This window comes from Strongylocentrotus purpuratus, unplaced genomic scaffold (genome assembly GCF_000002235.5).
Source record: "Strongylocentrotus purpuratus isolate Spur 01 unplaced genomic scaffold, Spur_5.0 spur5_scaffold_6, whole genome shotgun sequence".
Classification (NCBI taxonomy): Eukaryota; Metazoa; Echinodermata; class Echinoidea; order Camarodonta; family Strongylocentrotidae; genus Strongylocentrotus; species Strongylocentrotus purpuratus.
In genome coordinates this window covers 40,651,123-40,672,419 of record NW_022145612.1, presented here as the reverse complement: position 1 = coordinate 40,672,419, position 21,297 = coordinate 40,651,123, and the positions used below count along the sequence as shown (strand labels likewise).

Sequence of the window (21,297 nt, the reverse complement as noted above, 5' to 3'; positions counted from 1 at the left end):
GCGACCCCATTTGAACCTGACATCCATGCATGACTGGCCTAGCACCCCCTACGGAGCGATAAATCGTTATCGAGTAAAAAATGAGCGCCGATGGAGAGCATTTTTACAAAATGTAAACTGCTTCAAAATAATTATAACAAGAAATTCTCGACTATAATGTGTAAGATATACAATCATCCATTTTGTGCATAACATATTTTTTAAACTTATCTTATCTTAGAATGAGAATTGCCTTCTTTTATGTTATTACAAGCACTTGGGAATGCAAGCTCTCAATATTCTGCAGAATGCTAAATCGGTATGTTCCCCTTTGGTCCCATCGGACGACTAGCTCCCATCCCTTCCACCTTCCACTCCGTCGAAAAGATCCACAGTTTAGGATATTCGAAAGGAGGTAGTTTGCCCCTATCACCTTCCAACATTATATAGACGAAAAATATGAATTTTCGGTGGCTACGACCCCAATGATGTAACACAGCATGGGTGGTCGCTATATAGTCATATTTTTGTAAACAAATCTTCCTTGGCAAAAATCCTTGCCCCCCCCCCCCGTCCCGTTCTTACTTTCTCAAGTTTATATAAATGATACACGCTTTGTCTACCATGAAGTCTTTACCAGGACGAACTTTAAAATATTCTGAACAATTCAGCACATTCGACATTTTCATCGAGGTGTTTTTAATGGTGAATTAATGATGTCGTAAATAGTTTTGGTTTGTTGGCAAAACATATCCGAAACCCATTTATCCTTGTCGGCATATTGAAAAGTCTCATGACCCCCACTCTTTGTTTGCTTGACCGATTTTTAAAGCTATCTTGTCGGTACATAGTCCCCCCCCCCCCTCCCCTCCATTTAAAATGGTCTAGCGATATGTTTACCCCTCGAAATTAGTCGAGTATTAAAAAATGTGCGTTAGGCGATTTTATGATTTTTGTTGTTGTTGTTGTAATCCTTATGTTTCCCAATAATGCCACTGGTGTAAGGTCTATATGTTTTTTTTCGTTTATGCATTTCATCATGTTCAGAGCCAACGAGCATGAGGGACACAACTTGGTTAACACGTCCGTTTAACTTATCACACAGATTTATCAGACTTTTCAATAATCAGGCCTATTATTAATCTCCCGCGAGTCTGTTCTATTCGTAATATTAGTCATTCGGCTTCAGAAGAACGATGTATAAGTCTGTTGTTTCATATTTTTTTTTTATTCTAGGCTATATTTCAGAAGGCCCAAAAGCTGCAGCATCGACCAAACAGAAATACCAACAAAAATGAAAATCCAACCAAAAGGAATAGCTTAACTTTTTGATTTTTTTCTGATACGCATGCATTCACCAAGGAGATGTGCATTTCATCTCCGAGTCTGTACCGGAAGAAGGCGACACGAGCCACCGCGGTGAGAATAATACAACTTCCCCATATTTCAAAAGGAGAATCACCCTCCCTGTCTATTTCTGTTAATGTCTTTCATATAATAAACACAAAGGTCATTCGTGAAGTCGCACTATTCAAAGAGTGTTCTGCAATTCTTTTGTTTGATAATCGATAAGAGTAGAACGCACCGAACCCGCTACGAACACTGCAGTGCAAACAGGCGGTATTGAAGCATATAACTCTATCACAAGTGGACATCACCGTATATTACAGCAACTTCATGCGAGGCAGATTGTAAGGTGGAGATATTATTTCATATTTCTGTACAGGACCATGGAGTTCGGACAGGGAGCATCGGTGGTGGTGGTATATTCCTGATTGACGCATTTGGTGCGAGTGTATGCAAGGGAGGTAGAAAGAGGAGAGATTTGGAGCAGACGGCGTGCGTGTACTGCATGCATGGATCGTTATTATCCCGGCCCCTATATAAAGCCGCCTTCATCGAGGGTATAGTGTATTCATTCAGCTGCAAGCTGGCCCGCCGATGTGAAGCCATCAGCTAACACCTCACACAATAGCTAATGTTGCTTTTCTTTAGAGTTGGAATATTATCTGAAGGTGAAACTACATATATTTTCACATCGTTACTGTACATCAACGCGACATTAACATCGTGTATGTGATATGACTATGATGGAACCGAATGCATATAGCTTTGCATCTGTTCTCCAATCGTTCAACTCAATCGCGGGAAAATAACAGGTATGTCGTCATGGGTGAATTGCAAGCATTTATTTTCATCCGTTGAGTGATTTTGTGCTCGAATTGTCCAAGGATGGTTGTAGCAAGCCTGGTGAATATATCAAGATAATAATTTCATAGAGTTACCTTTCTTACCTTTTCCAGAAAGGATTATGCTTGACAATATGCTTTATCTCTTTTATCACGGCATAATGATGATTGGACAATAATGATATTGAATATTAAGATGGTTATTTGTACCATCTCCTCAGCTATCAATACCATAGGCAAAAAATTATGTGATTGAATTCATTCCAGTCCATATGGCTATATAAACGACTAAATGATGGCTAACACACTGCAACTATATCGCACCCTGCCTCTAAATGACGGCGAAAATACCCAACTTTTCACTTTTAAGTTGGGTCTAATGAACCTCGATGAGTTTAAATCTCGCTCCGTCCGTTCCACCATTATTAATTACCAAGGACAAGATTGGTATCTTAGTTGCAAGTATGCAGAGGGGAAGAGACTTGAATTTCTTGGAGTGTACATCTACTGGGGAAGTCCCTCCGAAGGGGTACGATGTCGAGCCGACTTCCGTATCATCACCCGCAACATCCTCGATCCTACCAAAAGCTTGGTGACAGAAGGAAGCCAGGTTGAATTCAGTGCTCCCCAGTCACCTGGCTGGGGTAAGCGAGAGTTTGCATCTCTCAGAGAACTCTTCACACCGGGACAAGGATTCTTATTAGAACCGGAGAAGATCGTCATCATCGAACTTGCCATGAAATCTTGTTCATCGTTGTTCGAGCAGTCGGTTGATTTCACTCAGTTGCTGAGTCATAGAGAGCAACCATACCCTTCCTTCTTTACTGCCAACTTTCCGTTAGCAGGAATGGAGTTCTACGTCTCGCTCTATCCCCTTGGAGACCGTGAAGAAGCCGATGGACATGTCTCCATGTACCTTCACCGTTTCCTTGGTAACGAAGGTGACACATCAATCATTGGATGTCGTATCCGGTATCGCTTCTTTTTAGGACACAGTCGCACATGTCCTCACAGCTCTAAGACATTCGAGTTCTCTTTCAAGAATGAGCAAGGTTATGGTCGTTTCAAGGCCTTCGAACCGTTGGATGGGAGTGACAATCTCCTGTATCGTGGTGCTGTTCCTTTGGGTGTAGAGGTTGTCTCGATTACACCTTTCGCTCAGCCGGAGGTCAGACTCACAACAAGAGGGTATTATCACACCGACAATTTCGTGTTCGAAGACGCTGTCTTTCCTGACCATCGAGGAAACCAATGGCGACTCTCTGCAGCTGCTAATGCCTCCCAGTTCCTCTCGCTCAGACTCAACGCTGAAGACAAGAATAGATTATTCTGCGCTCCAGGATTGAATTCCAACCAGTCGAGACTGACCAAGAGAGAAGAATGCACCAAGTTCATCCAGTGGAGGGCATTTGTCTTGTCAAGAACTGATCGTAAGAAGACACTTGCAGTCAACGGTTGTCCACTTTCGGGCTATTACTCGCGAGGTCTGATGCAGACTAACTACAGCATGTCTACACAGATTCCACTTCTGAAGGTAAGTTACATAATTAATTGGTTTGGTGCAGTTTGTTCCTCCTCTCATTTCATGAGTCCTTTCTCTCTCTTCCTCCCCCTCTTCCTCCCCCTCTTCCTGTCTGCCATTCTCTCCATCCGTCCGTCACTTTCCTTCTTTCTTGTCTCATTTGAATAATTTAGACGTGCCCGTCATAAGCTTGTTACTTTGAATTATTGACATACGTTTTACTCCCAATACATTGTTTATAAATATTATCCTCTTGAAATATATTGAACACAGTGACTGTAAATGTGAAAATAACGCAAGAAGCAAATATTACTCTTAAATAAATTGTATTAAAAAGTTTCAAGATAGGGAGGATGATCTCACTTCTCTTGCATGGAATCTGTGATGAAATAAAACTTCCAGGGTAAGGTCATAGGATACCCGTCGAACTCACTCCCCAGTCATCTCGTCATCAAAGTAAGCCTAATTAGGATTTGAAAAGTAGGAGTTAACTTATTTGTGTCATTTTTGTGTGATGAAATATACGTCCAAAGTGAATTAAATTGATAACGAAAGGTTAACCTTTTCTGTAAAAATAGTAAATTGCGATATTATTGTTTCCTTATATTATAGTGTATTAAAAAAAAACACGCAACAAAAAGAAGTATACAAACGAGATTAATCTCGCTTTTAGTAGGCCTTCACTAATGATTTTTTATTTCAACGAAACTTTCAACATGATTTCTCAACCTCTTTACGTACTTCTATTCGTTTTCAGAAAAGCTCTTGCATTGTTTTCAACCTCTATAATTATGATTAAAATTAAAAACGCATTTTGAACTTTTCCAGACATACATTTCTTTGATTCTGTTGACGAGGCACTAACGATGAATCAATCGACCAATTGTAATAACTTTCTCCAGTCCCGTGTCCGTGACTGATCGAGAATTCGAGATGTATCTCCCGTCGGAAGTAGCACCATTATTAGAATAACCTTGCCATTTTCAATAATCCCCGAATTCAATTAGAAAATCTATAGAGTAGTGTGTCGTGCATGCATTGAAAGTGACGCTCGAAGCGTCTACTCAGACAGATTATATTACTCTAAATATTGCTTGCTATAAAACTGTAGTTGCTGCGTAACGGGGAGGGGTTGGGGTGGGGGCGATAACCTCCACCCCCTTCCCATGATTTGCTAAATATGCTTCCAAAATGGGAGAACCATTTAAGTTGGATATTATTTTAATCTAATTTGAGACGTAAGAATGGTTATCTTTTGAATTTCGCAAAGGATATCGCTTGCCTGTGAAGTTAGTTCCTCCCCCCTCCCCTCAGAATTATATTCCTTCCCACCGAGGTATACATCTAAAACTATTATTACTATACACATTCGTTGCCTGTGTGCCGTTGCCATGCACGAGATCCTCACGAGCATGCATGTAATATTCAGGAATCAGAGTCCCCTTGAAGTTTATAATGCACTGGCTCAGAATATACCGGGTTTTTATTCCTACGGCTCCTTAATTCAAACAAAATGAGAAAACTCAAAAAAGGCAATATCGATTGTGAATAAATTGTGTGTACCTGAACGAATGGGGAAAAAGTAGCCGTTTCTTTGTGTCTTTTTAAATACTGCTGTTTATTGCTACACTGGTTCCTAAAATGTCTTTTAAAGGCAGTGTTTCAATTTATTTTCTAGTGTATTAGCGTGATAATTCTATACATTATCCACAAAGCAAATTCGTCGTATTGGTGTTGTAAAAAACACCCACACATTTAAAATAACACAATTATACCGTGAGCTTATTTTATTTCAAATAGTAATTACCGACTTTATCGTCAGAAACGTTGACCCCAAGCTTCAAGTAATTTGGAAAAATATGAAACAGATGGTCCAACTAAAATTGGAAAAAATATATATGGATAAAATCAAAATGTGGGTTGAGAGCTTCTGTTGGTCATGATTATAGCATAATACATTTTACTTTGTAGGTTTTGTGTGGTACTAGTCGGGACGGGTTGCCTTAGCTTAGGAACTTTTAATTTGTGCCACCCATCCTCTAACCATTGGTTTGAGAATGGGTAAGTTGGTTTCCATTTTGTGTGTGCTGATGTGGATATATACTTTGATAAGGGCTGAAGGGCCCACCCTTTAACATACTATTTACTTACATTACTATTTGTACATACTATTTTTTTTAAATTTCATTTTATTATCTTTTGATGAACTAATGTGGACAGCAAGCGGAATATATGGATAATAATATCGGGATATTGGAAGCTTGATTATTAGAAATTTCGTATTGAGATTTCCAACGTTTTGCTAGAATGGAGCCCTTGTCCTAATTGAATGAATATTGATACCATCCACAATAATTCGTCCTAACAGCAATAACCCCTGTATGGTTTTACTGTGTATAGATCGTCTTAATTAAATGGTCTGACTGAGTCCATATACGTACACCACGAGTGCTGTTAATACATAGGGCATGTATGTTATCGACCTTCGTACCCATTAACGGGATCAATATCGAAATTTCGTTTTAGCGTATTGGCTTCGCAAACACGGAACACTCAATCAAGAAAAATGGTTTGAATCATGGACAAATATCGTTGGCATATACTACGCTTTAAACAAATACATTTTCACAGTCATGTAAATATTGAGGTAAATCGCAAAAAAGGGAGATGTACCTTCTTCATATTCTTGATTCTTTTAAATTTGTGTATTTATAAATTAATCATTAAGCCGGGTAATAATTTATGTCTTATAATCTGGGTTCTTCTTGCCATTTATACAACTGAATTATGATAAAGTTAGCTACAGAGTAAGCGAAGTAGTACAATGCACAAATGGACTTTGAATATTAATCGTTCATGAATCATCGGTGAATGTTTATTAACTATGTACTTTGGATCATTGAAAATGATAGTCTTAACGGCTTTAAGCTTACATTTTGTAAGATGTTATATATGTTCTAAAATATAGGTGAATTTCTGCAACGAGGTTATTAGATTTAAGATGACACTGGAGAAGGTCGAACGTTCGTCTCAATAAAGATGATTCAAGATGCAACGATTGGTTTTCTTCTCTATTTTTACGTCGAACTTGACAACGTGATATAAGCCTGTTTGAATACGTGAAAATAGTGGCGACCGTATATTAATCTGAATTAAGGCACTGATTTTCCGAATGTCAAGTCGTGCTGTGAATACAGGTGAAGTATAAATCAGACTTCGATGAACATTTTTTTTCTTCTGAAGCATGTATAGATGAACACCTTGCTTTTGTCATACATCCCAATCGCCTCGTGTACAATAATGCGCCATGGGAATCTCAACACATTCCCAGACTAAGCAAATACATGTATACTGTTAATATGACATCAACAGATAAGTGTGTAACTAGTTTCAGGTATGAGTCAACTCTCCTTCTCTCAACTAATCGAAAAAAGTAACTGTTTCTATGGCGTTCACATTTTGGGGGCTTTGACGAAGTGCCCATTAAATTTAACACAATATGCGGGACATGAAGATAACTAATGAATGTCAAAATCCGACCCCCTCTCCCCTCTCTTGTTATGTTTTACACGTCTCGTTTCTATTCGATAAAAAAGGGGGTGGGGGGGGGGGGCTGTCGCGGGCCCCAGGTCTACGCCCCTACTATTTCAACAAAACTAATCAAGTAGATACAAATAAGTAAATTATCAATGTTTGTGCATTCTAAAACAATTAAATAAGACGATTGAAACTTCTCCCAAGGAAAATTTGTGCGTATGAATGAGATGATTCTTAATCTTACCATACCTATACATTCTTTTAAGTGATGGGAAGCAAGTAATATAGATTTTATAATTCATCGCATAATGATCATATACCCGAGTACATTTTTGACGGTTGAATTAATGTATAGGAAGTAATACTCTTCGACATCAACAGAAGGTCGTTACAGATTCGTTCACGAATAATTTCACTTTCCATGCATATTAATAGAATGGGGGAATGAGCGTTCGATATCCATATAGCTTACGATTACTCTCTGCATGTGAAGGGAAAATCAATGAATTTATATTGATCTTGAATTTTACTCACTACATCTACACTGCAGTCAACCGTGTTGGATTCAACATTCAATTATAGTAACAGCTGGCATGTTATATGAGCCAATTTAGCCGATGTAATGTAGCAGACATAATGTGCTATCTCCTTTCGGCTTGTGAAATTGCAGTTGCAAAGTATTCACTGAAAATGCTATATTAAGTCTAATTGAGTGGGTTTAATGACTATTCATTAATATAGAAGTGTCGGGATCTAGTGGGTACGTCATCGGACTGTGGGTCTCATGGTTCACGGTTCGAGTTCCGCCGCGACACCTTTGGCAAGACACTAATCTTCATTTGCCTTTCTTCACCCAGGTGAAATAAGTGGGTACCCGGTGGGAAGAAATTCCTTAAATTATGGCAGCTTAGCTACAGCTGGGGTAATAATTATGATACCTTGTATTACTTAAGCGCAGTAGAGTATATAGCCTAGTAGCTGCGCTATATAAATGGACTTTATTATCATTATGAGCTTTATATGACTCGGTTGTGTGTTGTTGTAGTGAGTTGTCTTTTTTTGGTTTTGGGGGGGGGGGGGCAAACTTACAAAATAAAAGAAAAAAATCAAGTTAAACAAACAAACAGTATCTATTATGGCATGACATGTTTCTGTTAGGACATCACATATGCTGGTATCAATAATGATCGAGGTGAACATCACATACCATGCACCTAAATATAATAAAGTAGTAGTTCTTTAATTTAAATGCGTTGCTGGTAGTGTAAGATAATATTTAAAAACAAAACCAAAAAAGGGTATGGCGGGGGCGGTACTAGACTATCTGAAAGGGTGAAGATGCACAATCATTCTCAAAACCGATCTGGTATAAATTACCAGTGTTCCCATGTTTTTCGAAAACATTAGAGCGTTGTGTCCCAAATCTCTGACGAGGTAAGGGAAAAAAGAAGGATGGTTTAATCTTATTGAGTTTTTTATTGCAATAATAAGAAATCCCCCTCTGCCCCCACCCCCGTAACTCCGCGCTGACAAGTAGGGCATTTGAAGATAATGCTTGTTGATATATATTACCATGGATGTTTCGCTTTGCCTTTGGGCATGATGAGTGAATATTGCGTGTTTTTTTTTTCTTCTTCTCTTTGAAGAGTTCAATATTCCTCGATTGAATGCCAACATCCAAGAGCATGACGTATATTGATTCGGGAACAAAAAAACTTGTTATCGAGATAGGTCAGTGACTAAACCATGGATACAAGCTCGTAAAATTATAACGTATTATATGAGAATATGAACTCGAAAGGTTGGGGGAAATGATTGAAAGTCACAGTTAATAAAACTTCGGCATACAAAATTCTCTTTCAAATATCATAAACTCTACATCGTTCCAGAGGAAACTGTTCTAAATATAAACAAGACAAAGAAGATGTTTTCGGTGAACCAAAACGGAAATGACTGGTACATGTATGTCTGCATCAGTATTCAATATCAGTATGGATCGGAATCGCTCAATATTAAACATGAATGTGATATAGCAGCTGCACGGTAGAGAATCGGAATCGCTCAATATTAAACTTGAATGTGATAGTAGCTGTATGATAGACCGTAGATGTAAAAGAATAGCCATGCTCGTAAGCATGGCAACAACATCGCAAATCTACAAATGTATGCAAGTTCACATAAAATGCAAAAGGCAGAACCAGGTTAGGAGCAGCGAAAGGGGGAGGAGTGGATTGGAGGTGAGGACGAAGATACTGAAAATCTCCTCGACAAATTATTCGAGTAGCGAAAAATATAAAATCTCATCGACAAACATTATCTGTCTATCACTCTATCGTAATGTAAATTGATAATATTCATCAGCACGATTTCAAGAAGACACCAGCCGTTATTAGAGGGGAAAATTATAGCCGAGAAGGTAAAAATGACTTTTGGTGAAAATATATAATAGGGCAACAATTGCATCTGTAACTCATTTATTTAAAAATACTAAAATATTGCGGTTGCAAAATCTTTTTCATTATGCGAAACCTTCACCCCAGAATAGCACCAACTTATTTATGCAATTCGCGTTCTGGCAATTGAAGTACAAAGGATAATAATAGCAGGTGAATAAAACGATTCAACACCACAAACACTTTGGAAGGAAGCATCCATAAATTTGAATACATTAGTTGATATACAACTCCGCATAACCAAGAAAATGGCGATGCCCACGTCTTGCTGAGAAACTGTACTTTATTCTTGCTTTGTGCCTTTCTCAAACACTTTGGTGGGGAATCTTGTAGATTGATGGGAAAGAATGTAATTAATCTCTCAGAATAACCAAACTTATTCTGTGGGGTTAGTTCTCCTTTAACAATCCGTACGAGAACAAGACACGGACAATCAGCGAACCACAACGACCCGTGTACCCCGTGTACGACTGCGATCGATGCTGCTGGTATAATTGTTCTTCGTCATCGGTGCAGGGGCGAGTGATGTAACAGGACGAGAAACCGATCGTTATTTTAAGAGTTGGGATGTATACCAAGGGATGAAGAGCACGAAGAGAGACAAATTACCAGAGGATATGTGCCCATGAATGAACCATAATTGCATACCTTACAATATTTATACTTTCAACATGTTCTATAATTCTCAGCGTCAATAACCAGACGATTCCGAAGATGGAGCGGGAATGAGTTAAACTGCTCAAAATCATCCTCTTTGTTTCGCCCTACCTTTTGATGCATTATAGGGGAAAAGCGCCCTTTGAGTCTCACCTGAAAGTACTTTTTCAATTTTATTTTATTAAAGGTGAGAGTAAAAGCGTTAGAGGTCTACCTGTGGAAAGTGAAATATGCATGAATTTAACGGGGAATGTGATGAAGGCCTATACAAAGTCCTTTATTCCAAACTTGAGTAAAAAGAAGAAGAAGAAGCTTGGGATTGCGATAAATAAGTGATTCCAAATATTGTGAACGTGTGATGCAAACTTGAAGCTCAGCTGGTATCATCTTACCGATACTAATGACATGACAATATCAATACTATACCTCCACGTAGGTAGAGGTGGTAAGTCATTAAATAGACACACCTGCAAGCTGTGCCCCATCCATTATGATGTATATCACACTGGTACAGATGCTGATACTCATAATGACATGAAACACTGGCTTTTTTATTTGGATTGATTGCTCAACTTACAGTCATATACAACGAAGCCAAAATTTAATTAGTAATAAAGGAATTACCACGCATACTGCCTAAATAATGACACCATTACGGTGCAACTATTGTTTCTTATACTCAAACTTATTCTTTTGAAAACAATGAATTATCAAATCAATGAAAATGTGAATTTTCAAGTATGCATAACTGATCACTAAATTAACCTAAGTTTACCTCATAAGTTTAATGAAAGGACTTTGAGACACGCAGGCCTAACATAATAACAAATAATGTCTTAATTACTTTGCCAATTTTTCAAAAGAAGAAGAAAAACAGGAAGAAGAAGAAGAAGACGAGACGCATGCGTTCTTGTGAACACATCACCCCAGTACTTCGCGAATTGCATTGGTTGCCGGTGAGGTACCGCATTATGTACAAAATCTTAGTTTTAACTTATAAATGCATTCATGAATCGGCACCAATTTATCTGCAAGAATTAATCGAGGAATACAAACCCTCACGCAGTTTACGGTCATCTTCACAATTAAACCTCGTATCTACTTCTGTGTCAACTCTTTCTTATGGTAATCGCTCCTTTCGTAAAGCTTCTGCTGAACTTTGGAACAGATTACCTTTAAATGTAAAAAAACTGTCAAACTTTTAACCTATTCAAAACTAGTCTCAAGACACATTTATTCAAAATTGCGTTTGATGATTAATTAACTCTGTTCACTTTGACGTGTATTCCATATGTATTGTAATTTGTATGTCTATTTGCATTTTCAGTTTTGTATAAGATGTAATTGTATATCAGTCTATTTTGTGTGTATAGCGCTTAGAGACTTCGGTGGTAAGCGCTTTATAAGTAACCTTTTTCATTATTATTATTATTAGAGAAAGAGAGAGAGAGAGAGAGATGAGGACATCAAGCTTATAATGAATGTTTATTCATGTTTTAAACTGATTAAGGTATTGTTTGAATGTTCTTGAACAACGGTTCGTTGAATCCTCAGTATCATATACCTGAATAACATCTTTGCAGTACTATATTGTAGAGAAGTAGAAACAGAATAATAGACTGTGAAGGAGCGAATCCAACTCCTTATAGCTGGAGGCATATGCATGTCTCTGATACGGAGCATCGATTGGACAGTGTGTGGAATGCGTGTTCATTTTGTAGGTCTAATTGATTGGCAACAGATCAATAATCATCCCTTTTCAGTCCCTCAGACAATTGGAAATACTTGCTTCTTAATTTGTCCTCTTCAATTGATTGTATTATTACCTAACAATCATCTCATAAATGTCAATCTCCTGTAGAATATCCCCTCAATCTCTCTCTGCCCCCTTCACTTTTCTCCCTCACCCTTTCAACATACTTGATACTTCCCTCTCTGTATCACACTTTCTCTCTCCCCCTCCGCTCAATATTATTTCATGATTATAATGTATACATAAAGATAAAGTTGCACCATATCTTAGAATATAAATGTTTTCATACTTTGTACATTTCATGCCAGTCAGACCTCGGGATGCTTTGTGGATTTTCTTTAAAAAAATCAATATAATTTCATTTGAAAATTCTCTGTCGACGAACGTGTTTATAATAGCAAATTTCCGTAAATTTCTCTTTGGTGATGATGTGGTATATCTTTATCATTGTCCCTTATTATTTGATATAATGTTTTATTTTCCAAAGAAATTTCCATCTAAATATTCTTCATTAATCACTCTTTCCTCGTTGTGTTCATACAGGCCAAGGCATTGGACGGTGACTACTGTACGAAGGAAGAGCCATCTTTATTGGTTAGGATCGAGTTTCTAAACGTGCAGGACGTCGCTTGTGTGATGACAGACTACCCTACTCTTGATTTCGAGAGGTTTCAGCTTTACCACACCAGGTAAATTATGAAAGGCCAATCCTCGACAGGAGAAAGAGTATAGCAATATCCTACTCTGACCCCCGCTCTCCCCCCCCCCCCCCTCCCCTCCGTCTCACTGTTGCAATTTTCATAACTGTAAAGGCTCCAAGGAGTTTCGGTCACATTATTTCAGGAACAACAGTAGAAGAAAAGAAAAATGTGGGGCGTTCTCCTATTTTGCACTCATGGCGAAGAAGAAGAAGGAGGATGTGCAGGGAAAGGAAGAGGGAGGGGAGGAAGAAGAAGAAGTGGAAGGGTCACCTGATATGATTGTCTGATTCGTAAAGGACCAAACTACTATTGAAGAATGGCATCATTAACGTAGGCTACTGTGAAATTTGCAATTTTTAATGGAACAAACATGGAGTCGGAAATCATTCGTTTAGATAGAAATAATTTATTTCTATTTTTTGAGCAAATTAAATGCTGGAAACAGAAATGAATAATACAATTCATGAATTACCGATTATAATCGATTGGTTGCCAAGCTTGATGCAAAAAATGAACACGCTTTGCTTTTGTGTCTTTCCCAAGAAGGGTGATATACGGTAACTGTAATGTTTTATTCCCAAATGCTCAATTGCACCAGAAGTGAGACAATCTAACACTTTTGCACGTTGGAGTATCAGAATAATATTGATGAATGTTAAAATACACCGTTATTTTCCTTGTATATCGTGTTAGGGAGGGACTAAAGCGATGTCTGAAGCAAAATGATGTACTCGTAAAAGAGATCGAGAGCTTACAAGGTCGTCTCAACAGTGCCATGAAGGAGAATAAAGACTCTCGTGATCTTGTACAAGACTTCCAGAGACTGATCAAGGTAAAGCAGTATAAACATATACGCACACTTTGGTTGGTGTATCTCGTGGGCTTAAAGAGAAGGTTGAGTTCTGGGGAGAGGTGACAAATAATTTGTGAGCGTTATCTTTGTTATTAATATGCACGTGTGGAAGAACATCGAAGAAAGAAATTAAAAATATTCCCTGAAAACTTGTGAAAAGCATGGCTCTTCAAATTCCTTCATATTCTACATAATGACAAGTAACAGCTTTAAAATGACTGTGCCGAATTACTTATAATTTTGATGACTCTAGAACCTTGCAGTACACATCAATACACGATTATGATCAACTTTTTCTGATCGATTCCACACCGTTTCTTTCACAATGCAATCGCATGACCAGAACTCAACTTTATCTTTAAGTAACTTTAGGAAGTGTCCATTAAGATGCAGACCCCATACTCCCGCAGTGGTCCTACTAATGTATTTCTACATTATTGTGTTATGAGTCTGTATAATCTGTAATCAACGTGAAAAACAGATAAAAAAATTTAATTAACCATATATTTGTTTATTTGATGAATATAAGGATCGGAACATAATTAGACAACTACAAATCGATCATTCAGCAGTGTCATGCATGTGCACATTGAATTAAAAACGTAACCATCTATTGATTTTCACTTCATGCGTTGAATAAGCTGTCGACTGAACATTATTTGTCTTCATTAGTCATTTAGTATTGTTTGGCTATTTTGTGATCTATTGTATAAGTAACCTCACCTTCCCATTATGTCCCACATCCTGATCTACAGCATCCTATCCCACCGCTGTCACTCATTTACAAATTGTAATCAATAATCAATTTTTTTGTTTGATGAATATATAGATCGTTAAAAATAATTTGACAACGAAAAGTCGAACATTCAACATTGTCATGCGCACGTTGAATTAAAAACGCGACCATTTACTGCTTTCCACTTCATGCGTTGAATAAGCATTCGACAGTTATATTGAAGATTTATCTTCATAAGTCATCTATTTTGTGATCTCTGGTAAAAGTTTTAAGTAACCTCACCTTCCCATGTATGTCCCATCCCGATCTACAGCACCCTATCCCACCGCTGTCGCCCACTCCCGACAGTGGTCGCAATACTCAATTGATGAACTGGCTTCTACAACAAGATTCAATACCCAGCAAGGTTCGCCTCCATCTCTCCTTGTGTCTTTATGTAACTGGCATTGTGTGGGTTTATATCTTGCACCTGGGGTGTTTCACAAAGATCCTAAGTTAAACTTTTCTCCAAGTTGGACTTAACGATTATGGAAAGCCGTTAGCATCTTTGAAAATATTTTTTACAAGTTATTTTAAAAGGCATAAAATGTTGATTCAAATCATTCACATTTTCTATTATCATGGGAGATTTCATGTTTTTTATGTGGAATTTATGAAAAGTCTAAAATACTTGGATTTTGCTTTTGAATATATTTCATTATAAGGCTACAAATGGTTCTCCATAATTTGAAATCCCAACTTAGGGTTAAGTTCGACTTAAAATCTTTGTGAAACACCCCCCTGGTATCAATATTAAACAATCACCATCTTCTGATGAAGTTTATAACATGCACCACAAATGTGATATTCTTTTGTGTGCGTGGGTGTGTGTGTGTTTTTGTTGCCTACATGGATACATTTTGTTCATTGTTTTTGTGTTAATGGTTCATTTCATGTGTAAGTCCGTTATTATTTTATGGTTTCATGGATTCACCGAACTTGCTTTGCTTCTTTATATTGTACGTTTTAAATGTTTATGTCTTTATTATTTTCTGATACATGTGACTTCACTTTGGATAAAATACAAGGATTTCGATCATCATAATTCGCCCGTCATATATCATTTTACAGTATTTATGTGTCAGTTATGTATATAAATAAGCTGTATTTTCTTTTTTTCTTCTTGTCTCTAAAGAGTTTTAACGATTATCATCTCCTAACCTCTGTATGTCAAATAGCAACCAAAAAATTAAAAATGACGACATATAAAAGACGCCAAACTGCTCTCAAGTACTATTTTACATTTTAGATGTTTTTTGTGTGGTTGGTTTGTACATAAATTCATTTTAAACACGCAAAAAAAAAAAAAACTTACTGTAATCTTTAAGGTAATACGGTAATGATTTAGAAATTTGTATTTCCTTGTGTTTCTTTGTTTTCAGAGAGTGCTTCGAGAGTGCGCAATATACTTGGAGGATGGAGAGATTTCACATTCCATTTTGAAAGAAAAGTTTCTTTGTTTTCATTTAATATCCATTAATTTCTACTTTCTAGACACTTTTGATAAATTATGTGCTATATAATGTCTCTAAAATGTACAATACATTTTTTAAACATCATTTTTTGTTTGTCTTCCAAGCACTTTTCTCATCATTTAACCTTTACTTTCAGATGTCCCAACAGACTGCCTTATATTACCAATGCTTGCAACTTAACATATTATTTCTATATTATTGTGCTTTAAAGTTTCTCACTTGTTCATTGTTATATTGGTGTTAAAATGGTATTGATGTGATATGTAATGATTATATGCAACATGTTACTTCGTGTGTTTTTTTTTTTGCAGAATATTTTGCAATTTCTGTATTAATTGTTGCTGTGTAATAATGGGCTTATATAACTAAATCGACAGAATATTGATTTCTTACATCACGATTATCTTGTATTCTTATATTAACAGGGTTGCGCCGTTAGTGAATGGATACTGTTAAAATTACTGGTACACATCGAATGCAATAACACATACATAATTATTAGAAACATTACTTCAAGTAATACATAAACATTATCAAGTGAATTACGTGTATATTTGGATTTAAGAAAACTAGAACAATACGCAAGGTTTTGATATTTTATTTGTGAGTCATGACAAATATAGCAAACAGTAATTTCGAAATCGTTCGATATAGAGACTGTATAAGGACAGTAGCACACGAGAAAAGGCGCAATCGAGAGCAACAATTTTGGTCTTGTGAATCCTCAATTTATTTTGGTCATAATCAAAACTCTTGGTCTCGTGAGCTGTCGGCCAACTCTAGCCCTTGGTTCTATTTATGCTCAATGTATACAAAGTGGTGCGATGTACCGTCGACTTAAGATGATACAAAGTTAAAGAAGTTAACGTAATGTCTCTTATCGTAATTGATCCCACATTATTTTAATAATTTTGTAACCCCTATAAAGACTAATTTTTATTTTGCAACCATTGTATCTTACAGAATGAGAATCCAAGTGATCCAACCAAGCAGTTGATAGCTCCATCTGCTCGACCAGCTTCAATTTCCTCTTCGCCAACACTACCAGTTCAGCCTCCGGTCCCTAGACCCCGTGGTGTTAGAGGACCACCCCCTCGTCCTCCACCCAGGGCCTATTCACCGGTGGCTACAGACTTGGTCAGTACACGACAGTTCACCTACACACCTACGAATACACCATCGCAAGCTATTTCACTCGCCTCACCACCCCCTGTCGCTAATTCAACAGGACTGGGAATGGCAAGTGATCAACAAAGATTGGCAGTTCTCAACTCCAATGACACTGCTTTTAAGAGGTTCTCCTTCACGGGGATCAATGTTACTCCGGCCATGATATCAAATCAGGCCGCAGAGACTGTCAGAAACGTGGATGTTCCTGCTCAAAGCTCGTCCATGAGAAAGGATCCAGTATCACCGCAACGATCAACACTTCTCCAAGAGAAACCCTCTTCCACGAGTTCTTCCTCATCGGTGGTTATGTCCAAGATCGGAAATGGTGGTTCATCTAGAGGCTTTGCTCTTGCGAGGATGACACGACCAAATGTGAGCCAATCACAACTAAATGCGAACCACGCTGCACCACAGCAATCACAACATTCTCCAATAGACCAACCCGTCAAGTGGCCCACTGGTATGGCCCCTCCAACATCATCCCGATCAACAGGAGAGCTGGAAGGAAAACCTTCAAGCCCTAGCCACCAAGCATCGCAGCATCTCTCGAACGGAGATATTGGGTCAAACTCGGAACTGCCAGGTGGCTTTCAGACTCATCTTCAGCAGTCATTTAGCAATCCTAACATCAGTACACATTCAGAGACCAATGGCCAACCATTGGTCGGTCTCACAAATGCGTCTCTGAAGGATTCTCAGGTCACTTCCGGCAAGCCTTCTGCCATGATCTCAAACGCCCCACAACGACCTTTATCTGCAAGTATGTCAAGAGAATTTGAGTACTCTCCAGTTCCCCCGTCTGTTGCCAACAGGCGCTCACCAGTACCCGAGCAACAAGTACACTATCCTCCTGGCCCACAAGAAACAAGTACTGGTTTGTATCAGCCTGTCGTCACAAGAGACCAAACATCCAAGTCAAATTCAAGTAACCCAGAAGCACCAAGATATGTAAAGTCTACACCGTCTACCCCGAACAAGTCTAGTCGTAAGCCAGTAGTAACCACATCCAAGTCTACTCCTAACTCTCCTACTAAGCATCCTCCTGGTCATGTCCAACATACAGGGTATGATCAACAGCCGACAGGAAACGTCCAGTTACAACGGACACAGCACCATCAACCAACTCCGTCAGAGTCACACCCAGACCATGAGACCCGGATAGGTCTTCCACAGTTTGTAGTCAACCATCAGGTCCCTACGGATCGCTTGGTAAACAACGTAAACCCTGGACAACCTTATGCGTCAGTACAGTCGGGGACTGCAAGCGAGGCGATGGTGAACTCACAGAGGAGTAGTTTCCCAGGAATCGAATCGTTAAGTAATGGCATTGAGCAAGTTGATGGGAGGCAGCAAAGACCACATAGTGTTGTTGACGAGATGATGCAAATCAACACTGACCCAGTGGTAAACTCAAACGAACATTGGTCTTTGCCTAGCATAGAACAACGTCGACGCATGGGAGTTATTGAAACGAGTCTGTAGGTTTAGCGTAGAACAATATCAGATGACAAGACTAGGCTAGTTATCACACAAAAGTCATTGGTATACGATTGCAGATGTTCACATTGTGCAGTGTGCTGTGAGCATAGAGTTGTTTATAATTTTGCAGGTTCACCATCAATAATTGATTTGATTTTGGCACGACAATCTATTTTGTAATATTTACATGTCTTTCAATTTTGATTGATTATTCGAAATGCCTCAGTCCACGACGCTGGTTCCACGGAGACACTTTTATTTCATTGCTAGATGTTCTACCTAATGTTCTTTTCTGTCATCGCGATAATTAAACTTGGTATACGATGTGTAGTTACTAAGTACCGATAGTTGTATGTTTGGCCATTAAGTACAAAAGTCACAGAAGTTAATAACATGAAAATCATGGCAACAGCTCACAAGAACGACAGTCAACGAGACCGACAACGTCGATCTCGCCTGTCTTCTGATAAAGTATTTTGATGCTTCGTGAGACCGATATTGGCGATCTCGTAGGCTGCCAGCCTCTGTAATGTCACGGTAACTCATGAGTTTCTATCCCGGTGTACGCTGAACATTATATTGTGTACTATGACTGCTTTTAAAATCAACAGTAAGGAATTATTGTTTATGCCCCAAAAAAAAAAATTGGCGATATTCTAGAATCAGCAGGTTAAGGCTGAATAATTATAGAAAAGTTTCGCGATATATAGAAAGAATTGCAGTTGTATTGGTGTATATATCTTTCACGATATTGATTTCTTGGTTAATAACTTTTTCATGAACTTCTTGAAATATTTTAAATACTAAAATAAATGTATAGACCAAAGTTTGTATCATGAAGGAGCCTTAGGACGTGAACACACATAATAGTTGTTACCTAATTATAGCCTCACTGAAATACTGAAACAGGATATTTTACAATCAACATTTTTCACGTTTTCGCGATAAGATAATGGAGGGGGTTGATTGTATAAAATGATCCGTTGTTTCATTCAAAAAGGTTTTTTTTCCCAGTACATAATGACACAATCATGATTGTATTACCAAATACCTCGTGTCTCAATTTTGCGAAATCTATCATAAATTCTCAATGAACATAACTTGCTTACTTTGATGTAAGCATACAATTATATATATGAATTATGTATATATGTGATTGCTAAATTTGCCATTATGGTATTCAATTAAGATATTTCAAATTGATGTAAGTGTATATATTAAGTGCATTTGTATATTATGTTTGATAGAATATTTATCTTTTGAATGTTTTCTACCGTTTTTATTTGTTCTTTCTGCTAGGTTTTTGTAGTCGATATATGCATGTCTAGATGATTGATAATTTATATCTTAACAATTGATCTTGCTTTCTTTGCGTCAAAGTACTTAAAATCAAAATGATACAATCCTAGGTTACGAGATTGCACCTAACTTGCCGAAAACCATGCCTAAATATTTAGAAATATTTCCGAAAACGTTTGACGTTGTAGTGACGTGTATTTTATAGAAGCTGACGATCAATATACCAAGTGAAAACAATGTCTAAATGTGTTATTCTTCCTTAGTTCCTTATGCAAGGTTTAGTGTTGTATTGAAATTATTATATGAAGAGATGTGCCTTCTTTATTGGGACCATGCAGTTGTTTTCAAACACTATATGGTTGACGAATGAAATGATTAAAAAAAGTGCCATTTGTGAGTTTCATCCTACGGTGATAAAATGGTGCATTGTGAATTTATATTTCACAATATTTGATATTTGATTTTTACAATTTGATATGATTGTAATTATTGATAAATTTTGTGCAGCTTTTATAAAAATGGATTATCTCTCTGGTTATTAGAATTCTCAATAAATTTTCTCTACAAGCATCCGAGATTGCACGAGGTATTAATAAAAATAATGCATGGATAAAATCTCCAACGCGTACCTCAACATTCTAAATGAGTGAGTATTTCAAAGAAATTCTTTGTATTTGGAAAGATGAATTGACAAGATGTTCATGGAACAAACCTGAGTATAGCTTTGAAATATACAATAAATGTATTTGTAGTTGAGAGGTCATATAATATTGTCCGAAGTCTCCCGACTGCGTCACTATGTGTGCGGTTAGAAGTAACTTTAAACCAAGTGTATGGGACTTCGTTCATGGTTATCCCATTAATGAAACTATTTGAAATATGTACTTGGGGTGCCTCACTCGTCTCACAAGACCTCTAGCTTAATAGCTTAAGCAAATGGTTGTCTCAATTATCGGATGCCTATCTCACTCTCAAGTCCATACAGCATGACGTGGTCAGCTGTATGATATGCAAGACGATTGGATGTATCATGTTTGGTATACCTTCTTAATAAAAGGACAATTTCATGCCCATGAGTATACGACACTACCATCTTATTACTTGGTGCGATGTATTATGTTAATGTTCCTTAGAGAGGAGTGAAGTGATAGAAAAGATTAAGGAACAGTAATGCCGTTCAGCCTCGAGATGGAGAGAGGGCCGGAAGTGAGCGGGGTGGAGGAGAAGAAGAAATGGAGGGGATACGAGATGTAGAAAGGAGATAAAGCGAGAAGGGAGAGAGAGAGAGAGAGAGAAAAGGAGAGAGAGAAAGAGAGAGAGAGGGGGAAAAGGAGACAGAATGAGGACAGCATGAGCCATGAGGACAGGTGAAATAGAGGGGAAATGAGAAGGGATTGGGAGAGAGAGAGAGAGAAAAAGGAGTGGGAGAGAGAGAGAGAGAGAGTAAGGAGACAG

General features: G+C 37.8%; 1 protein-coding gene across 2 annotated transcripts; it reads left to right on the top strand.

The window, feature by feature from the left end:
* The first annotated feature begins 1,560 nt into the window (after positions 1-1,560).
* On the top strand, positions 1,561-20,939 carry LOC100888066. 2 transcript variants are annotated; one of them, XM_003723985.3, is made up of 5 exons: positions 1,561-3,702; positions 12,634-12,779; positions 13,485-13,623; positions 14,694-14,786; positions 16,858-20,939. In XM_003723985.3, exons 1-5 carry the CDS (start codon positions 2,461-2,463, stop codon positions 18,544-18,546), a joined length of 3,309 nt encoding a protein of 1,102 aa, XP_003724033.2. In that variant the 5' UTR covers positions 1,561-2,460; the 3' UTR covers positions 18,547-20,939. The 2 variants fall into 2 exon arrangements, with proteins under 2 accessions (XP_003724033.2, XP_003724032.2); XM_003723984.3 differs by lacking the exon at positions 14,694-14,786.
* Positions 20,940-21,297: the final 358 nt, after the last annotated feature.

Coding starts and splice junctions, on each gene's coding strand:
- LOC100888066 (XM_003723985.3), top strand. CDS start 2,461: ATGATGGCTAACACACTGCAACTATATCGCACCCTGCCTCTAAATGAC. Junction 12,780..13,484: donor TTTCAGCTTTACCACACCAG/GTAAATTATGAA, acceptor ATATCGTGTTAG/GGAGGGACTAAAGCGATGTC. Junction 13,624..14,693: donor ACTTCCAGAGACTGATCAAG/GTAAAGCAGTAT, acceptor CCCGATCTACAG/CACCCTATCCCACCGCTGTC.